The sequence below is a fragment of the Lynx rufus genome, unplaced genomic scaffold (assembly GCF_022079265.1).
Source record: "Lynx rufus isolate CCGP_SWC_20201006 ecotype Redwood Valley unplaced genomic scaffold, mLynRuf1.p SCAF_9, whole genome shotgun sequence".
NCBI classification, from domain to species: domain Eukaryota; kingdom Metazoa; phylum Chordata; class Mammalia; order Carnivora; family Felidae; genus Lynx; species Lynx rufus.
In genome coordinates, this window is record NW_025814897.1 from 57,452,038 (window position 1) to 57,472,322 (window position 20,285).

General features: G+C 40.2%; 1 protein-coding gene across 1 annotated transcript in view; it reads right to left on the bottom strand.

The window, feature by feature from the left end:
* Positions 1-17,111, bottom strand: part of RNF169 (ring finger protein 169) — a 109,500-nt gene extending 92,389 nt beyond the window's left edge. Inside the window, exon 1 of the mRNA XM_047071427.1 lies at positions 16,605-17,111. Within this exon, the coding sequence (XP_046927383.1) occupies positions 16,605-17,106 (502 nt within the window). The 5' untranslated portion in view covers positions 17,107-17,111. The remainder of the gene's footprint in view (positions 1-16,604) is intronic.
* Positions 17,112-20,285: the final 3,174 nt, after the last annotated feature.

Consider the following 20,285-nt stretch of genomic DNA (forward strand, 5'->3'; position numbering starts at 1 on the left):
CAGAGCACTTAATATTTCACCTGGGCCTGAGAAGATGAGTATAATTTGACGGGAAGATAGAGTCTTCCAGGTAGGATAATCATAGAGGACAAAAGGCCAAAAAGCATACTATATTACAAGAACTCTAAGTACTGTAGCATGATCAGAACATTTGGAAAGGAAGAAGACCAAAGAAATGAATTTGAGAAGTTTAACCTAAAAATTTAGATAGAAGTAATCATGGTCTTTAAATACTTGAATACTAAAACTAGGGAAGTGGATTTTAATTCACTAGAAAACTTAACTTTCAAACCATTAAAATTGTCCAATATAGAGACGGCAATGAGTAGTCCCCACAATGGGAGAAATATCCCTATTCATGTATAAAATCTATCTCCCCTTGGTGTTCCAGGTCTCATCTTCTCTCACCTTAGCTCATCACTTTACTCTCTCCAGCATCAATTTCTTCCTCTCTACTATGATAACACACAAATCTAATACACAAACATGACATAATATCAGCTATCTTAAAAAGAAACAACTCCTGAGCTCTTGCCCTCCAGCAAGTACTGGCCTGTTTCCCTGCCCCCCTTTACAGCAGACCCCTCCAAAGAGTAGTGTATATATTCACTGTTTCTCCTTTCTCACTTTAACTCATGCTATTAGGGCCTTAGTTTGTTCCACCACTCTCCCAAAACTGCTCTTAATAAAGTCACCAAGAAGGACCTCCAAGGTTCCCCAGGGTCAATTTACAATAGGCACGAAAGAGTTCAATGAATGGGGATAATCTGATAAACAAACAGAATCTTTACTTAGCCTAAGTACTAAGGATCTTTCAAATCAAAATAGCTAATAGCAGGCTTATGGAAAGTTATCAGTCTGGGATAAACCAGCTCAGCTTTTGCATACAACTATCTCCACAGTAATACTATCCATTTCTTCTAGAAAACCAGAAAGAAAAGTGAGATGTTGAAATTGGACAGTCTTGCACCATCTTTATCAGTATGACTAATCAGCACTCTTCTTCCCTTACATATCTTCATCACAATCGTCTGACACTTATTTTTAACCTAATCTTCTAAAATAGACTCAGGCACAGTTATTAAGTGTGAAAGATAATTCTTCTTCCTTCAATGTTCCTCCTCTAAACATTCTTGCTCTCTTCAAGTCTACCCTTTTTAAGCACCTAGTTCAATGCCTTACACATCTAGATACTCTATAAATGTCTAGCAAGTAAACTATAAAACCTAACATATGGGACCTAATACAAAGTAAACTCCATAAATGCTATTTCCCTCTTCAAAACTATCCCAACTTTAAGAATGCATAAAATGATAAAACCTCCCTACCCTATATGAACAAGTTTATCTAGTTCTCTTTCTCAAAAGTACCTGCATTTTAAGAGAACCGCAAGAATAAGGGACCTAAAGAAAATATGTATTGAATTTCAGATACTACAGGATACATGTGAGTGATATCCTGAGGCAACAGAACCTTCCCTAGTCAATGAAGTGATTAAACATCAATTTGGCCCTTATATATCAAAAGAAAGTTAAACAATTTCTTTTTACTAATTATCATTTTTAAAAAGCCATATATAATATTTAGGCATAGGTAAAAAGCTAGTAAAGTCTGGCAGGAAATGTATAATTATTAACAATAGTTCTCTCTAGAAAGATAAACAATAATTGCCTGAACCATAATTTATCCCTTTATCCCTTTTCTTATCAAGGACAGCTGTTACTACTCTTTCCAGTACTATATTGAGCATCATTTTTTAAAACTTTGTAATTGTGTATAGGTGTATATACATGAATATATATCATAAATGTCATACACATTCATACATAGGGCAGACACCTATTAACGGAATTGCCACATGGCAAGAGATAAAGAATATCTCTCTTCAACCTTACTAGGTATGGCCAAACCGCTCTCCAAAATGGTTATACCGGGTTTTACTTCCCCAGCAGCATGTGGGTCCCCATTAATTATCATTAATTGATCATAAATTATGCAGTCTGGTAGCCTCTCATCATTGGCTTAATTTGCTTTTCCCTAATTATCAATGATAGTGAGCATAACTCCAGATGTTTACTGGCTTTTCAGTTTTCCTCTTCCATGAAATGTCTATTCAAATAGACTATCTTTTCACTATTTTTCTGGTGAGGTGTCTGTCATAGCGATTTGTGGTTTCTCATATATTTTGGATATTAATCTTTAATTGGTTATTTCATTGAAAACATTTTCTTCCACCCTGTGATTTATCTTCTTACTTTACATTATCATACAGAAGTGTTTAATGTGTCCAAATTATCAGTCTTTCCTTTATGCTGTTTATTTGTATGAAGAATCCTTCTCTACCTCATTTTCATAAAGATACTTCTAGTATTTTCTAGGTTTTGTGGTTTGACATTTAATCTATTTGGAATTAACTTTTTGTGTATAGTATGAGGTAAAGATCTATTTTTTTTTTCTGGTTTTCTATAAGGTTAGCTAACTATCCACAACAATTGAAAATGGGTTCTTTGCGACACCAAATAGCCAGAGTAATATTGAAGAAGAAAACCAAAATGGGAGGCATCACAATCCCAGACATTAGCCTCTACTACAAAGCTGTAATCATCAAGACAGTATGGTACTGGCACAAAAACAGACACATAGACCAGTGGAATGAGGCCCCAGAATTAGACCCACAAATGTATGGCCAACTAATCTTTGACAAAGCAGGAAAGAATATCCAATGGAAAAAAGACAGTCTCTTTAACAAATGGTGCTGGAAGAACTGGACAGCAATATGCAGAAGAATGAAACTAGGCCACTTTCTTACACCATTCACAAAAATAAACTCAAAATGGATAAAGGACCTGAATGTGAGACAGGAAACCATCAAAACCCTAGAGGAGAAAGGAAGAAAAAACCTCTCTGACCTCAGCTGCAGCAATTTCTTACTCAACACATCTCCAAAGGCAAGGGAATTAAAAGCAAAAATGAACTACTGGGACCTCATCAAGATAAAAAGCTTCTGCACTGCAAAGGAAACAATCAACAAAACTAAAAGGCAACCGATGGAATGGGAAAAGATATTTGCAAATGACATATGGGATAAAGGGCTAGTATCTAAAATCCATAAAGAACTCACCAAACTCTACACCCAAAAAATAATCCAGTGAAGAAATGGGCAGAAGACATGAATAGACACTTTCCCAAAGAAAACATCCAGATGGCCAACAGACACATGAAAAGATGCTCAACGTCACTCCTCATCAGGGAAATACAAATCAAAACTACAATGAGATATCACCTCACGCTGGTCAGAGTGGCTAAAATGAACATATCAGGAGACTATAGATGCTGGAGAGGATGTGGAGAAACAGGAACCCCCTTGCACTGCTGGTGGGAATGCAAACTGGTGCAGCCACTCTGGAAAACACTGTGGAGGTTCCTCAAAAAATTAAAAATAGAACTACCTTATGACCCAGAAATAGCACTGCTAGGAATCTACCCAAAGGATACAGGAGTGCTGATGCATAGGGGCCCATGTACCCCAATGTTTATAGCAGCACTTTCAATAGCCAAATTATGGAAAGAGCCTAAATGTCCATCAACTGATGAATGGATAAAGAAGATGTGGTTTATATATGCAATGGAATACTACTTGACAATGAGAAAGAATGAAATCTGGCCATTTGCAGCAATGTGGATGGAACTGGAGGGTATTATGCTAAGTGAAATAAGCCAGGCAGAGAAAGACAGATACCATAATGTTTTCATTCATATGTGAATCTTGAGAAACGTAACAGAAGACCATGCAGGAGGGGGGAAAAAAGTTACAGAGAGGGAGGGAGGCAAACCATAAGAGACTCTTAAGGACTGAGAACAAACTAAGGGTAGAGGGGGGGTTGGGGGAGAGGGGAAAGTGGGAGATGGGCAGGGAGGAGGGCACTTGTTGGGATGAGCACTGGGTATTGTATGGGAACCAATTCGACAATAAATTATATTAAAAAAAAAAAAGAAAAGAAAAAGAAAATCTTTGCCCCACTGATTTGTAATGCCATCTGTCATCTATCAAATTCAAATATATGAGGGCATGTTACTCAACTCTTTATTTTTTGGACTTTTTAATTATTTTAATTTTTTTAATGTTTATTTATTTTTGAGAGAAAGAAAGAGCACGAGCAGGGGAGGAGCAGAGAGAGAGGGAGACACGGAATTTGAAGCAGGCTCCAGGCTCTGAGCTGTCAGCACAGAGCCTGACGCGGGGCTCGAAACCACAAACCGTGAGATCATGACCTGAGCCGAAGCCGGACGCTCAACCAACTGAGCCACCCAGGTGCCCCTGGACTTTTTAATTATTTAACACTGGTTATCCAACTATCCTGACATCAGTACCTGTTTCAATTAATACAGCTTTATAATAGCTTAATATTTGATAAAGCAATGTGCTCCAAAATTGTCTTGAGTGTTCTTGGCCACTCACTAATCATCCTTATTGACAAGTTCCACTAAAAAAGAAAAAGTTCCCCTCTATTCCAGGTGTTCTAGCTTTTTAAATGAATGAATGGTAAATTCTTGTCAAATGCTCTTTTAAGAATCTATTGAGATGATCATATGGTTTTACTTTCCTTTAGTTCATTAATGCTGTATACTGAATTACATTAGATTCTTAATGTTAAACTGAACCCCTATTCCTGGAATAAATGCTACTTGGTTGTGAGGTTTTTTTTAATGCACTACTAGATTAGTGTATATTTCATTTTGGATTTCTTAAATCTACATTCATGAGATTGGTCTGTATTTTTCCTTTCTTATGCTGTCCTTGTATGATTTTGATATCAAGTTGTAAAAGCCTTCCAAAAGGAACCTGAAAACACTTTTCTTTCCTGGAATAGTCTGCATCCTGCAATATTTGGGTAACCTGTAAAACCCTGTGCCTGGTGCATCCTAAGCAGATAGAATTTTTCTTCTGCCTTTTATTACAGAAAAGTCCCAAATATTTATTACAGATACCTGTATAATAAACCCCAACCTATCCATCCCCCAGCCTCAACAATCAATTCATTGCCAATCATATTTCATCTATTCCCCAGTCATTACCTCTCCCCACTCCCCTTGAAAGAATGATTTGAAACAAATCCCAGACATCAAATCATCTTATCTGGGAACATTTTAGTATCTCTCCTGAAGGACTCTTACAAAATATGTAACTATTGTCACGTTGAACATTTCATAATCTTTAATATCAACAAACATCCAAACAGTGTTCAAATTCCTATCAAATGTTTTAACAGTTTTTCAAATCAGGATCCAAATAAATTCACGCACTTAAATTTGTTACGTCTTTTCATCTACAGGTTTCCCTTCTATTGCTCTTCCTCTTCTTCCTCTTCCTCCTTCTTCTTCACATTATTTGTGGTAATGGGCCATGTATCTTGCAGTTTCCCACATTCTGGATTTTGCTTATTTTATCTACATATTACTTAGTGGATAGATTTTACTATTCATTTTCTTTTTTAGTTACATTTCTGTTCATATTTTCTATTTATTCTTAAGCAATCTGTGACAGATTGCAGTTTTTAGTAAGTGAACTATTTTATGCAATATTTCAAATTCATGGCATAAAGCCCATATTCTATATTTACGGGATTTTTATATCTTTATCACATCTGTAGTTGTATTCCCTGTTGCATTCCTAATATCATTTATGCCTTCGTTTTTTTTTCTTTGACCAATCTTGCCAGAGATTTGTCCATTATATAAACCTTTTTTTATTTTTTTAAAAAAAATTTTTTTAACGTTTATTTATTTTTGGGACAGAGAGAGACAGAGCATGAACGGGGGAGGGGCAGAGAGAGAGGGAGACACAGAATCGGAAACAGGCTCCAGGCTCTGAGCCATCAGCCCAGAGCCTGACGCGGGGCTCGAACTCACGGACCGCAAGATCGTGACCTGGCTGAAGTCGGACGCTTAACCGACTGCGCCACCCAGGCGCCCCTATTTTTTTAAATGTTTTTATTTATTTTTGAGACAGAGAGAGACAGAGCATGAGCAGGGGAGGGGCAGAGAGAGAGGGAGACACAGAATGTGAAGTAGGCTCCAGGCTCTGAGCTGTCAGCACACAGCCTGACACGGGACTCAAACTCACACACTGTGAGATCATGACCTGAGCTGAAGTTAAGATGCTCAACCGACTGAGCCACCCAGGCGCCCCCATAATATAAATCTCATATTACGACCTTCAGTGAATTAGATTTTGGCTTTATTAATCCTCTTCACTGTTTATTTTTTATTCCATTAATTTCTGTTATTTTTCTTTCCTATCTTCTACTTCCTTTGGGTTTAATCTATTTTTTTTTTAATATTTGTTTATTTACTTATTTAGGGAGTGAGACAGAGAGAGCATGAGCAGGGGAGGGGTAGAGACAGAGGGAGAAAGAGAATCCCAAGCAGGCTCTGCACTGACAGCGCAGGGCTGGAACTCATGAACGTGAGATCACGACCTGAGCCACCCAGGTGCCCCTCTGCTATTACTTTTCTAACTATTTCGGTTCACCACTTAATTCAATAATGTTTAGGCTTTCTTCAACTCAAATATCTTACAGGTTCTAGGACCTACATTTCTTCATATTAACATCTCTGAAATTGGGATGTTTCTTACAGTTGAAGTCTTATAATCACTGTCAGCCAGGCAGCAGTGATGATGGCACTGTCATTGCTTATTTATGTATAAATGTACACAATTAAAGAGTAAGCTCATCAAAAAATGTATGATTTGGTGGTTATCCCTGGTGACTGGACAACTGTAACCTCAGTATTAGCCTATAAAGGCCATCTGAGGAAGAACTATAAATCTCATCTGAAAACATTTTGTTGATGCCATTTGGCAAGCTCAAACAAGCATGAGCATCCAAACATGATGGGTGTCAGCAGTGTTAAAGAACAATGTTAGATAATAGAAAACAAACTATGAATTTGACAGAGGGAGGGAGGTGGGAGATGGGCTAGATGGGTGATGTATACTAAGGAGGGCACTTGTTGTGATGAGCACTGAGTGTTAAATGTTAAGTGATGAATCACTGAATTCTACCCCTGAAACCAATATTGCACTGTGTTAACTAAAATTTAAATTAAAAAGTTCTTTTCCTTAAAAAGAAAAGAAAAATGTTAGAGCTGTGGAACACTCTTTTAAGAAATTCTGTATCACCAATGGTCTCAATGACACAGTAAACAATACTACATAGAAAAACACAACCTCCATGATTTAGAAGAATCAGGCTCTGAATATGAAGTCACAGGAATATTCTAATTTATCACGTTACTTCCTTTTATAAATATATGCTCAAGTGGGGCGCCTGGGTGGCGCAGTCGGTTAAGCGTCCGACTTCAGCCAGGTCACGATCTCGCGGTCCGTGAGTTCGAGCCCCGCGTCAGGCTCTGGGCAGATGGCTCGGAGCCTGGAGCCTGTTTCCGATTCTGTGTCTCCCTCTCTCTCTGCCCTTCCCCCGTTCATGCTCTGTCTCTCTCTGTCCCAAAAATAAATAAAATCGTTGAAAAAAAAATTAAAAAAAAAATATATGCTCAAGTGATACGTTAAATCTGTAATAAATTTATAAGAACTCTTTCAGTAAGTACAAAGTTAAAAAGTCTGAGTGACAGTAAAGCATTGTTTGGTAAATGACAGCACATCTTACAAATGATGGCATCTTAAGATTTAATGAAACATAATTCAGACACTTAAATTTTCCTTAGTTTTGCTTTAGTTATACTCCACAGATTCTGAGATAGTTGTTTACTATCTCATTGTTACTCAACTCTAAATATATTCCAATTTCCATGATTTTGTTCTTCACCATACATTATTTAGACGTTTTTGTTTCTGCTTTTTAAATTTCCAAACATGGACTGGGAGGGGGATTGGTTATATTTGTCACTGATTTCTAATTTTATTGTACTGGGATGAGATAACAGTTTATATAGCAATCTTTGGTATCTGTTAAAACTTTTTGTGCCTAATTATGTGCATGTTCTACATTTGTTTAAAAGAACGTAAAATCTTGGGGTGCCTAGGTGGCTCAGTCAGTTGGGCGTCCAACTTTGGCACAGGTCATGATCTCACAGTTTGTGGGTTCGAGCCCCATGTCAGGCTCTGCGCTGACAGCTCAGAGCCTGGAGCCTGCTTCAGAATCTCTCTCTCTCTCGCGCGCGCGCGCGCTCTCGCGCTTTCGCTCTCGCTCTCTCTCTCTGCCCTTCCTCTGCTCACACTCTGTCTCTCAAAAATAAATAAATGTTAAAAAAAATTTTTTAAGAAAAAAAATAAAAGAATGTATATTCTCTAATTTGGGAGGAGTATGGTTCTATATATATGCAGCAGATCAAATTTACATTCTATTTCTTTTGGTAGTTACCCTTAAATTTTTAATATGCATCTGACCAAGAGCCTAAAGTTAATCAATATCTCTATCCTCCTGAACTATATATAGAACCTAAGAACTGTTCAATGCTGATCACCTTCCCTCCCAGCTTACATTTTATCCTTGTCTGATATTTTAGTCCCATTTTGGTTTTAACCCCCACATATTAGTCATAATTATTTTTGCTTTATAGAGTCAATATTCACTTAGTTTACCTACCCATTTCTTTGTTCACCATGTTTTCTTGTATCCTATTTTCTCCCATTACATTTCTTTCTTGCTGATGTATATTCTTCAGTATAATAGTTCTTTCAGAAACAGTGTGGTAAATTCTCTGTATTTTTGTTTATCTGAAAATATTTTTATTTTGTCCTCACTCTTGAATTATAACTTAGCTGAATACAAAATTCAGATCTCTCAACACTGAGAAGACATTGTTCCATTTTCTTCTGGCCTCTCTTGGTTATGTCTGCTCTCAGTCTGTTGCTCCTTTGTTTTTCCTTTCTGGTTGCTTTTTAAAGTGCCTGTGGTGTTCTACAGTTTCATTGCAATGTGTTTAGTTGTGGGGGTTGTTTGCTTTGTTCATTTAATTCTTTCTAGGGCCTCATGACTCTAAAACCTAAGGATTCATGTCTTCTTATTAATTCCAAAATACTCTCAAGTCACCATCTCTTTAAATTCCATGTCTCCCACATTCTATTCTTCTCCTTCTGTAACTATTAGATGATGGATCTTCTTGATCTTTCATTTCTCTTCACCTCTCTTTCAGATTTTCCTTTATCCTACTGTTCTGCATCCTCAGGATTTCCACATATCTAATTCCCAGCTTACTGATTTTCTCTTCATCCGTGTAAACTAGTGCTTACCTTATTCACTGAGCTTTTTTTAACCTCCCTGACTATATTTTTCATTATGTTTAGCTCTTTTTTAAATGCACCTGTTTCATAATGTCCTTCTCACTTCTTGAGATTTCCATTAATTCTTTAATGTCTTTAGTCACTTAAAATGTGCCAATTTAAATTATCATTCAAGCTGCTATTCTACTATCCCAGTTCCTGGAGACAGAATCCCCTTGCTTGTTATATCTACTAAGTCTCATTTATGTTAGAAAATGGTTTCCTCGTGTGTCACATTCAATTATAAGTTCATCTTTGGTTGGGCTTATCTCTTCTTAAAGAATCTCTTCTGGGGGCGCCTGGGTGGCGCAGTCGGTTAAGCATCTGACTTCAGCCAGGTCACGATCTCGCGGTCCGGGAGTTCGAGCCCCGCGTCGGGCTCTGGGCTGATGGCTCAGAGCCTGGAGCCTGTTTCCGATTCTGTGTCTCCCTCTCTCTCTGCCCCTCCCCCGTTCATGCTCTGTCTCTCTCTGTCCCAAAAATAAATAAACGTTGAAAAAAAAAATTAAAAAAAAAAAAAAGAATCTCTTCTGGAGCGAGTTGGGAGTACTTCTTAGAGTCTTTTTTTTTCCTTTCTCCAGGTGATCCATGGGTATCACTAGTTTGGAGCCAGCTTTTATATTAATTTCTCAGCATGGTGATACTTAAAACCATATAATATAAAATCAGATCCCAAATATGAGCAAGGCATACATCATGCGCTTCAATTTCTCAGGAAAGCTCTTTTCTCCATTTCCTCTCTGCATAGAGCCCAAGTAAATCAAGACAAAATTTCTTATTACTGGCTTGTACCAGTAGGAAGATTATTCTCTGCCCACCCCTTCACTCTGAATGCACATCAAGAATCCCAGTTTTATGCATAAGTCTTAGTTTTGGTTCCTTTTTCTGTGGTTAAAACTCAATCCACTAGGAATAGAAAACCAGAAATAGCCCCTCACTCCACCCCTTCACCCCCACTCTAGGGCAACATAGCATGAGCTTACTAAAGTTTTGGTTTTTAGTTCCATTTTTATTTCTAGAACCTGGAGATTTTCCTGTCTTTCCTGCAAGCTCGGGAATTCTTTTAAAAGAATTGTTAATTCAATATCATCTAGCTTTTCTGGATATTTGCAGCAGAAGCATCTTCTCATCTCAGCCCTCTTGCTAAAAGAGAATCTGGGCTCTCCAATCCATTTGCTACATTAACCCTATAGGAGTAATCACTCTAAAATGCAAAGATGGAACTCTTCTTTAAAATTCCTCAGTGGATCCTCACTCCTGAGCATGGCATTCAAAGTCCACTGTTATTCAGTAACTGCTTATTTCTGGAATTCCATCTCCTCCCACTCTCCCACATGTAGTCTATGCTCCAACCACTCCTACTTACAATCCCTGGAAGTCTCCTTGTTATTTCAGAGTCCTGTACTTCTGCATATACCGGTTTCCCTCATCTTCATCCTGCCCCCATCCACCTACTGAATACTCAGGGTCAAGTGTCTGCCTTTCACTGAAGCCATTTCTGACCCATCCAAGCTGGAAGCTCTTCATTGAGTTCTTTATATGCCAAGCATTCTACCAATTATTTAGTCTTACCAACATTATGATTTTGCTATTACTATCCCCATTTGCAAATGAGGAAACTAAGGTACAGAGAGTTGAAGCAACCTACGCAATGGCACACAGCTATAAATGGCAGAGCTGGAATTCAAACACAGGCAATCTGTCTCCAGATCCTGCTCCATTAACTTGCCCCATTAACATATTCCTTACTGCCTTCTACAATGATATCTTGCATTACCATTATAATTGCATTTATTACACATTTCAGTTGCATGTTTGTGCACCAATCTTCCCAACTACGCTGACTCAAAGAGAAAGAATCATGCTTTATTCTATATGCAGTTGCATTGCCTAGCACACAGAAGACCCTCAAATGATTACTAAATTAATGCATGACGGAAGGAAACATCCCCACAGACACTGCTTTAGTCCAGGCCCTCTTCATCTCTTGCCTGGACTACTAAAATAGTCCCCTAACTGGACTCCCTTCTTCATTTCTATTCATGTCTTTCCTCCATACCCCAACCAATATTCTTTCTAAAGTACACCATTATGATGACGTCATTACTTAAAAATCTGTAAGGGCTCTGTACTGTCTATAGGACAAAGTCCCAAATTATTTTATCATGACATACCATGCCCTTTGTGATCTAACTTCCCCAGTCCCTTCTCTTCTTTCCCACTTCAGTCCCACATTCCATCTATATTTAACTTCCTGTCAGTCCCTGAATATGCCAAGAGACTTCATGCCTTTGTGCATGTAGGTTCTTCTGCCTGGAATGGCCATCCCCTCCTCTCTCACCTGGTAAATTCCTACCTTTTCAGCATAGAGCTCAAATTCCTCAGCTCTCCTCCAGATGCTTAGTTATCCCATTCCTATACTCTGTTGGCTTTATGCATTTACCTCACTTACTACTTTGTAATATTTTTGATAAGGTGTTTCTCCAACCAGACTGTGGAATCTTAAAGAACAGGGACCATGTCTTATTCCCCTTTTTTACTGTATTATCTTACAGAGCATGTGCCCCCAAAATGCTCATTGAATTAGTGGGATGACATTTGACAAACATATCCCGTATTCTACACTCAAAAAAAAAAAAAACAAAACAAAAACAAAAAGCAAAAAAACCCCTCAGATATAAATGAATTCAAGGGTAGGCAATTGTCCGGATTAACTGGAAGTTTGGAAGTGGATAAGAAGAAAACCAAATACCTCCTAAATTCTTGAGGCTCAACCCTGAATTCTATAGGATACAGATATTCCTTTAATGGTAATTAGTGTTTAGTTGGCGAGGTAATCTCATTCTGAATTGTTTCCTGCATTAGAACACATAAGGACACTCTCAAATTCTGGAATATGTGTACGTGTCATTAAGGATAAAAAGTTGAGTCATTTTATACATTTTACAACAAATCCCTACAGTTGAGGGAAATTCTTATCCTTTTACACTACAATCACATGATTTCATTATTCATTAGTCCTAAATGCAATTTAGGCTGCACACATAGCAAACATTGTCTGCCAACTGAGTAATAAACCAGAACGACTTGTTTGTCACAGAAAGAGGATTTTTTTTAAATGTATAATGTTAACCCTAAGTGAACAGGGAGGTTGAGGGGTGATGAAAGGGATGGGATAAATGAGGTACTATTGAATTTTTGAAACGCGCTTTTAACACTAAAAAATTTTTTTTAAGTTTTAACTGCCAATTTAAAAGATTCATTGGTGGGGCTCCTGGGTGGCTTAGTCAGTTGAGAGTCTAAGTCTTGATTTTGGCTTAGGTCATGATCGCAGGGTTGTGGGATCAAGACCTGTGTCAGAATTCTCTCTCTCTGTCCATCTGCCCCTCTCCCCAACTCGTGTTCTCTATCTCTCTCCAAAAAATAAAAAAATAAAAAAATAAAAAGGACTCATTGGCCTTTGTGTAGCTTTTCTCTTCAATTATTACCCAGGGTAGAAGAAAAAGAATTATCCTAAAAAGGTCTTGGTTTCAATTTCAGAAGCAGTATAATTTAGAATGGTCACTCTTGATTTCATATCAAAAGACTAAATTAATTCTTAAGATTCATTAATTATTATCAATGAGACTTAAGTATTGCTGTTGTATATACAGATGACCATTGAACAACACAGGGGTTAGGGGCACCGACCCTCAGCACTGTTGAAAATCTACAGTAACTACTGACTTTCCAAAAACTTGACTTGTAGCCCTTTGTTGACCGGATGCTTTACTAATAATATAAACTGCTGATTAACACATATTTTGTATGTTATATGCATTATATACTCTATTCTTACAATAAACTAAGCTAGAAAAAAGAAAATGTTAGGAAAATCATAAGAAAGAGAAAATACATTTACAGCACTGTAATGTATTCATTGAAAAAATCCATGTATAAGTGGAACCCACACAGTTCAAACCCCTGTTGTTCAAGGGTCAAATGCAGTTGCAAAAGCACCTATATATGCCCATGTGCTACAGTTTTTATTTTTAATCAATGGACAAAGACTGCCTCTAAATTTAGTATATAAGCTCCAAGAAGAAGAAATCTTTGAACATTTCATTCACTAAGGTCTCCCAAGAACCTAGAACAGTGCCTGGCCCAGCACAAACATTCATTACATACTTGTGAATATTGCTCAAAATGGTTCAAATACTATGTCAATATATGCCATGAGCTATAACCTCAAGGAAGATAAAGTTGAAGTAGACTTCACACAATGTTGCACAAGTCAACTGTGCAACAGTTTGCTATATCCAAAAGCAAACTGACAAGGCATAGAAGAATAAAACAAAACATGTTATACAGGAGTCCTTAAGGTTCTGAATTTTAAAGCTTGTCAGGAAACTGGTAAAAAACAAAAATGTCACCAACACAACCAAAATTTTCGACAAGCACAAACTCTTATACTTATTATATAGACAATTCAATTCCAAAAGAGCCATGGGGCTTCAACAAAATTAAAATATATATATATAAGAATATATATATATAAGAATTTCACTTAAGCACCAGTGCATTTACTACAAAATTTAATTTCCAGTATTAAAAAGGAATTCTGACCTTTCTTTTTATCAATTAACCTAACTATGCCCCAAAAAAACTGCTAAGCAATATACTTCTGAATATACCTAAAATTGCTAGTTCTGTTGCTGTTTCCCACTCAAAAACACAATGTAAGTTTTTATAAAACTGGTATTTTTAGTTTTCTCTATTACAAGTCATCATGAGCATTTAACTGTGAATTAAGCTATGTTTTAGCCCTTATTTATGGGTTATTGTTTTGGTCCTTGTTTATCTGCTACTAACTCATGATGACCATTAGCTGGTCACTTTCTACTCTCTTCTGGGCCTCAGTTCTCTCTTCTGTAGAATGAGAGACCTGGGTTAAAACAATGGTTCCTAGCTTTCTTTCTGCATCCCTTTGAGAATCTAGTGAAAGCTACAGGTGACCTCTCCATATGAATGCACATACACATGTATATAACAATTTTATAACTGACTTTTTATAATAGCAAAAGATTGGAAACAACCTAAATGTCTACCAATAGACAGTTAATTGTTATAGCCATTCAATGAAATTCCTTGCAGCTGTAAGCAGAATAAAGAAACCTTCTATATACTGATATGAAAAGTTTTCCATCATGTATCTTTATATGGAAAAAAGCAAGTTACAGAACAATGTATACAATATACAACCTTTTGTGTAAAAAGATCAAAAACTAAAATAAATATATTTGAATTTTTATGTAGAAGCATAAAGAAACTGTGGAAGAATGAGAATCTTTGGTGGCAGTGGGAAATGAGTAAAGGGATAGGAGGAACCTTTCCATTGTACACTTTCTTACATTTGTGTTTGGATTATGTGAATGCACGGCATATTAAAATTCTAAATTAAAAAATTGTATATAACCCTAACAAGTCCAGACAACCCACTGAAGCTAGAAGATAATTCGCAAACCCTGTTCAGCAATATTCTCCTATAATGATTTGACTTAATAAGCCTGTAATTATATACACTCAATGATCCGACAAGAATATTTAAGGAAAAATATTTTTCATCACAGTCCTCATATAAACATATAAGTAATTGGTGGATACTCAGTAATTCAATAGATCCTAATTTGGAATCTCATTTTATATAATTTTCCTTAATCACTGATACACTTTATGACAAATTTCTTCATCAGAAAAAGTTTGCACAAATTATCAAGCCATACTCCTTCTCATGAATCAAAGTCCAGAACTGATATTTCACAGAGGAGTCCAGACTTTATAAATGAGAACAGACATCTCTATCTTATTTGACCATATAATCAATAGTACTAGTAGGAAGACCAGAGAAATTTTTACCATAATCTCAGAACTTGAAGCAAACTAAAGAGCATATGAGATCATCACTCAGCACCCACAAATTAGATGACGTTTGGGGAGGCCTTCTCACCTACTCTGAACAAGGATCAGATAGAATTGGGGTTCACCCTTCCGCAAGTTACTTAACCTCTCTGGGCCTCAATTTCATCTCTAAAATGGAAATAAAAGTACCTCTCTCATAAGGATGTTGTGAAACTTAAAAGGAAAAATAAGGAATATAGCCAAGTAAGACAAAGAAATAAAAGGAAGGTATCCTAGGACAGTGGCAGGTGTCTGCTTTAATCAAAACAGAACTGCATTCCGGAAACTGTAGTTTCTAGAGACTGCACTTTCATACACAAGCAACGCTTCCTTTTCCCTACTGAAAAAAAAAAAAAAAAAAATGGCAGAATTCCCAACACAAAAGGTGCAAATATCTGGCCTTTCCTAATTATGTTTCTTGGAAATCTCCTCCTAGGTAAGCATTTTTTTATCAAAGAACATAGATGTTGTGTTGACTGGATGTGTCTCGGAGTCCTAAGTTACACACCGTTCTGTTTTGTGTTTTTACAGGGCACTTTCAACGTCAAGCTCAGCACCAGAGGGGCAGGCTGTGGGAGGTATCGAAAGGCAAAGAAGTTGAAAGCAACAGTCCCGCAACTTTTAACTACCAGGACGATAGCAGGAAACCTACACAGCCATGGAGACAGAAGCAGCCCCTGCCAACCAATCTCCATTTACGAAACTTAACCCCCACCCAGTTTTGTTGTTGTTTTGTGTTTTTTTTTTTTTTTGTCGAGCACTACTGGACAGCTTATTCATTTTTGGAGTTATTAATTATAAATATAAATAACCCCGATGTGCGAGGCTCTGTCAAGATTTTGTGAAAATTGCGCTTGTGAGTTCATTCTCTCAACCCACTCCACACTCTAGTCTGAAAAGCTCTCTTCACATCCTCAAATTCAACCCGCCCCCTTAACTCCGGATACTCCATACCTCTCACTAATCCATTTAGGCCCAGGAGCCACTTCTCTACACGCAGTTCGACCCCAAGCTCTTCACCCAACACGAAACCAAGCACTTCTCTGATCCTCCAGGGCTCCTGCAAAGTTAGGAACCCTTCTCCCACACACCATTCCAACCTGGCCCTAACTTGTTCCAAGAATGCTGTTTCCCTCCAAACTTCTAACTTCCGTAAGGCGCGAGATCCCCTTACTGCCCCTCCAAATCCATCGTGCCCGTACTTCATTCTGAAGTTCAAAATTCAGAAACAGATGCGTCTGGACAGAGCCCAGTTCCAACCCCACGCGAACTCTACACAGCCGCTCGAGCACGGCCTGGGACCCTCCACCCCCCCAACCAGGCCAGGCCGGGCGCGCTCGGCCTCGCTCCAGACCCCCAAAGGGAGGAGGGAAAGCTCCACCTGGCTCCGTGGCCGCGGCGCGCGGCTCCGGCTCCGGCCTGGACCCCGCGGCGGCCGCGCCCCCGTCCCGGCGCTGGCGGCAGCGCTCCGGCTGGCCGCGGCGGGCGCGCTCGCTCTGCACCTCCGCGTCGGCCTGGCCGTCGTCGCGGGCCCGACGGCGGGCCCAACCCGGGCCGCGGGCACGGCAGCGCGGGCAACCGGGGCCCGCTGCGTCGGCGGCGCGCTGGGAGCAGCCTCGGCACAGCGAGTGGCCGCACGGCAGGGCCGCAGCTTCGCCCAGGGTCTCCAGACACCCGGCGCAGCCCGACTCCTCCGGCCGCGGCGGTGGCGGCGGTTGCAGCAGCGGCGGCGGCAACACCAGCAACGCGGGACCAGAGGCCGCGCCCGGGGCCCCAGTCTTGGCTGCCGCCATCTCGTCACAGCGGCCCCGTCGGCCCCGCCGACTCAGAGCTGCCGCTGCCGCCGCGGAAGAGGCCCGAGTACTCGGACCTGCCGCCGCCATCTTGTTTCCCGTTTGAAGGGAGAGTCCGTTGCGAGGGAGAAGAGTAGAGGGCGGGGCAGTGCGCGGCGGGCGGTACCGGCTACATATTTATGAGGGGGCGGGGCTCCAATGAGCCGGGAGAAGGTTCTCCCCGGGCCCGATTGGCGGGAGGCGAAACCTCATTAATATTTATTAGCTACCTTCTATGTCGTCCTCAGCCTCGCCCTCCAGTTTTTGCAATTTCCTCTTATCGAACCTGGTGAAGTTGAGGACTGAGGGGATTTGGAAATTCTGAGCGATGTTAAACTTTATGAAGTAATTACATTTATCCTGCACTACCTTGATAACTAAGGCTAAAGTGAGTGGGGGGGTTATGTGAATTATCCAGAACCTTCTTCCCTCAGTGCTTCATTTCATGAAAGGGTAGCTGTTGTGACCAGGCCTACTTAGTGACCAGCAACTAACTACCAAAAATAACAGCTTCTTGTCAGTTCTCATCTCCATATCTTCCCTATTCACGTCTCTTCCTGGAACTCCCCTCTCTTGGCTGGCAAAATCAGACTTTCCTGGTTTTTTCTCAACCCCTCAGCCCTTTCCCAGACTCCTTCGATCCCTCCGCCTTATTTGGGGCTTAAGCCTGCGTTTTCTTCTAGGCTCAGTCCTCCTCTCTCTTTGGGTGTGCCCCCACTCTCACCTCACACTTTCTTCCAGCTGAAACTCCCAAACTGATACTGGCCATCCAGACCTCCTGAGTCCAGCCCTGCACTTTCAACTGCCTGATGGAAACATCATATTGAATGTCTGCATCCCTCGTGTACAAAACCAAAGTCACTGTCTTCCACCCTCCTTCAAAAACAGCGTATTTCTTATTTCCCTCATCCTGTTAAAGGTACTATCCTCCTAGTTCCTCAAGCTCTAAACCTAGGGTTCTTTACATTTCTCTCATCTACCACATCTGTCAGTTTGTTAATCCTGCCACTTCTCCCACCAAAGTGACTATTTTCCCACCTGTCTTTTCCTATTCATTCCATTCCCACCACCCAATTCATGTCCCGTCATCTCTCACCTAGATTGTTGCAGTAGGTTGTCTCCCTGCCCACAGCCTCTCTTCCTCCAATCCATGCTCCACAGCTCTTAGAGTTGCTTCCTAAAGGACAGCTCTTACCATGTCATTCCTACTTGGGCTAGTCACCAAGTGAGTGACTTTGATGCCAGCCCCCCTGGATGCAGAGGGTATGGGAGAAAGAATGGCTCCCTTCTGATAGATGGTTCTGCTATAGCAATTCTCCTACCCTTTGCTTTCTTTGCACTAAGGTAGATATGGAGCAGGAGGACATTAAGCAAATGGCATTTCCTGTTGGGAATCTTTATAAGAAAGCACAAGTTTTATAAGGAGAGCAAAATCAAAAAAAGCAACATAATGTAATGGAAGGCATCAGAGGCCCTGGGTTTCCATTGCCCAGAAACAGTGTCTGAACTGGTGGTAAAACAATCCAAGGCAGAGTGATTGGTGGAAGTCAGAGAGCAGGAAAAAGAAAGAAGTAGATTCCCAAGATGAGAACCAGATGGCTAAAGAACAGTCAAGAATTGAAGAAGAGTCAATGAGTAATTGAAACAAGGTCTTGTGTGCACAGAGGCCCAGTCAGAATCCTGGCAAACACAGAAGTATGGCTTCAGCTGGACTGTCCTTTATCCAGGGATCCTCCTCATTTCACTCCCCACTTGAGGTTCTTGAGGGCGCTTTGCCCAGATTCTGACAAGGAGGCCTGTGGTCCAGAGATCAAACTAACTACCATTGGGATTGGGGCTCTTGGTGTGGGCTCGTTCTTGACAGTTTGGGGCTCTTGATCTGAAGCCTGTTTACTGTTGGAAGAGCTGAACGATAGACATGCAGCATGCTTCCTTAGATACAAATAAAGACGGGAAATTTCCTGTCACAGAGGGAAAAAACAAGAGGTCTGAGTAGCACTAGACCAAAAGCCAGGAGATCTGGGATTGGTCCTGACCCCTTTACCCTTCTCGTTAACTCATTGTGTGATTTCAAACACCTAACTTCTCTCTGGGCCTCAGGCTCCTCATCTTTAAAACAGGGTATTGGTGCAACACCTGGGTGGCTCAGTCAGTTAAGCATCTGACTCTTGATCTCTGCTCAGGTCATGATCTCACAGTTCATTAGATGGAGCCCCGCTCCATGGAGCCCCATGTCCATTGAGCCCCACATCCATTGGGCTCCACACTGACAGCGCAGAACCTGCTTGGGATTCTGTCTCTCTCTCTCTCTCTCTGCCTCTCCCCTGCTCACACGTGCTTTCTCTCAAAATTAAAAAAAAAGGGGGGGTATTGAAATTGAGCAGTTTGTGACCTGGGACACACCTCAGAAAGGTGCACACACACACACACACACACACACCAAAATCTCACCTCAGATCTACTGAAGGTGAGATACCAGCATGTGTATTTTATTAACGCCATAGGAATTCTAATGAATACTCCTAGATAAGACCACTATAACAGATAAGTTCAAAGGTCTCTTTTAGCTTTAACCTTCTAGGAATCTGACTCCCAATTTCTCCCAGTCTCTTCTCTCCTCTATGCTGTCGCCAGAGCAATCTTACTAAAGCTATAGCAGGGACAGAAGGTAAGGCAAACCTAAGAAATCTGGAGAGTTATTTACTGTGTGGGAAAATGAGAGTGATGGATGGTTCTAAAATGTCAAGCCTAGGAACGCTACATGATGACCACAACTGACAACTGACAAAAACAGAAGTGGAAAGGAAAAGCAGTCTGAAAGATGAGGGCGTGGTGGATAATTTGTTTTATTTAGTTTACCATCAGCATCTGGAGTCCTTCTTACTTGGAGGAACGCCCCATTCTATGTTGTATTTGCAGTGTTGCTGAGACTAGGGAAGCTGAAGCAGGGAGGTATTCTACCTGCCCCCCAGCAGCTACAACGTGACTTATGACCCAGGCTTGGCCACCTGGCCACACTTCTCTGAACTTTGAATCTTCAGGGAATGAAATGTAACGTATTGACAAGTTTAGAATTATTCAGAGCAACAGAAACAGTAGGTGTCCAATCACAGTGGGTCCCTGATGGAGCTTGGGGGTATGGGAGTCCCTACCATAGTGATGGTGGCCATTCCAGATCATTCCTGAGGCACAGACTTGGTTGTGGTGCCTGCTGCCTGGCTTTCCTAGGT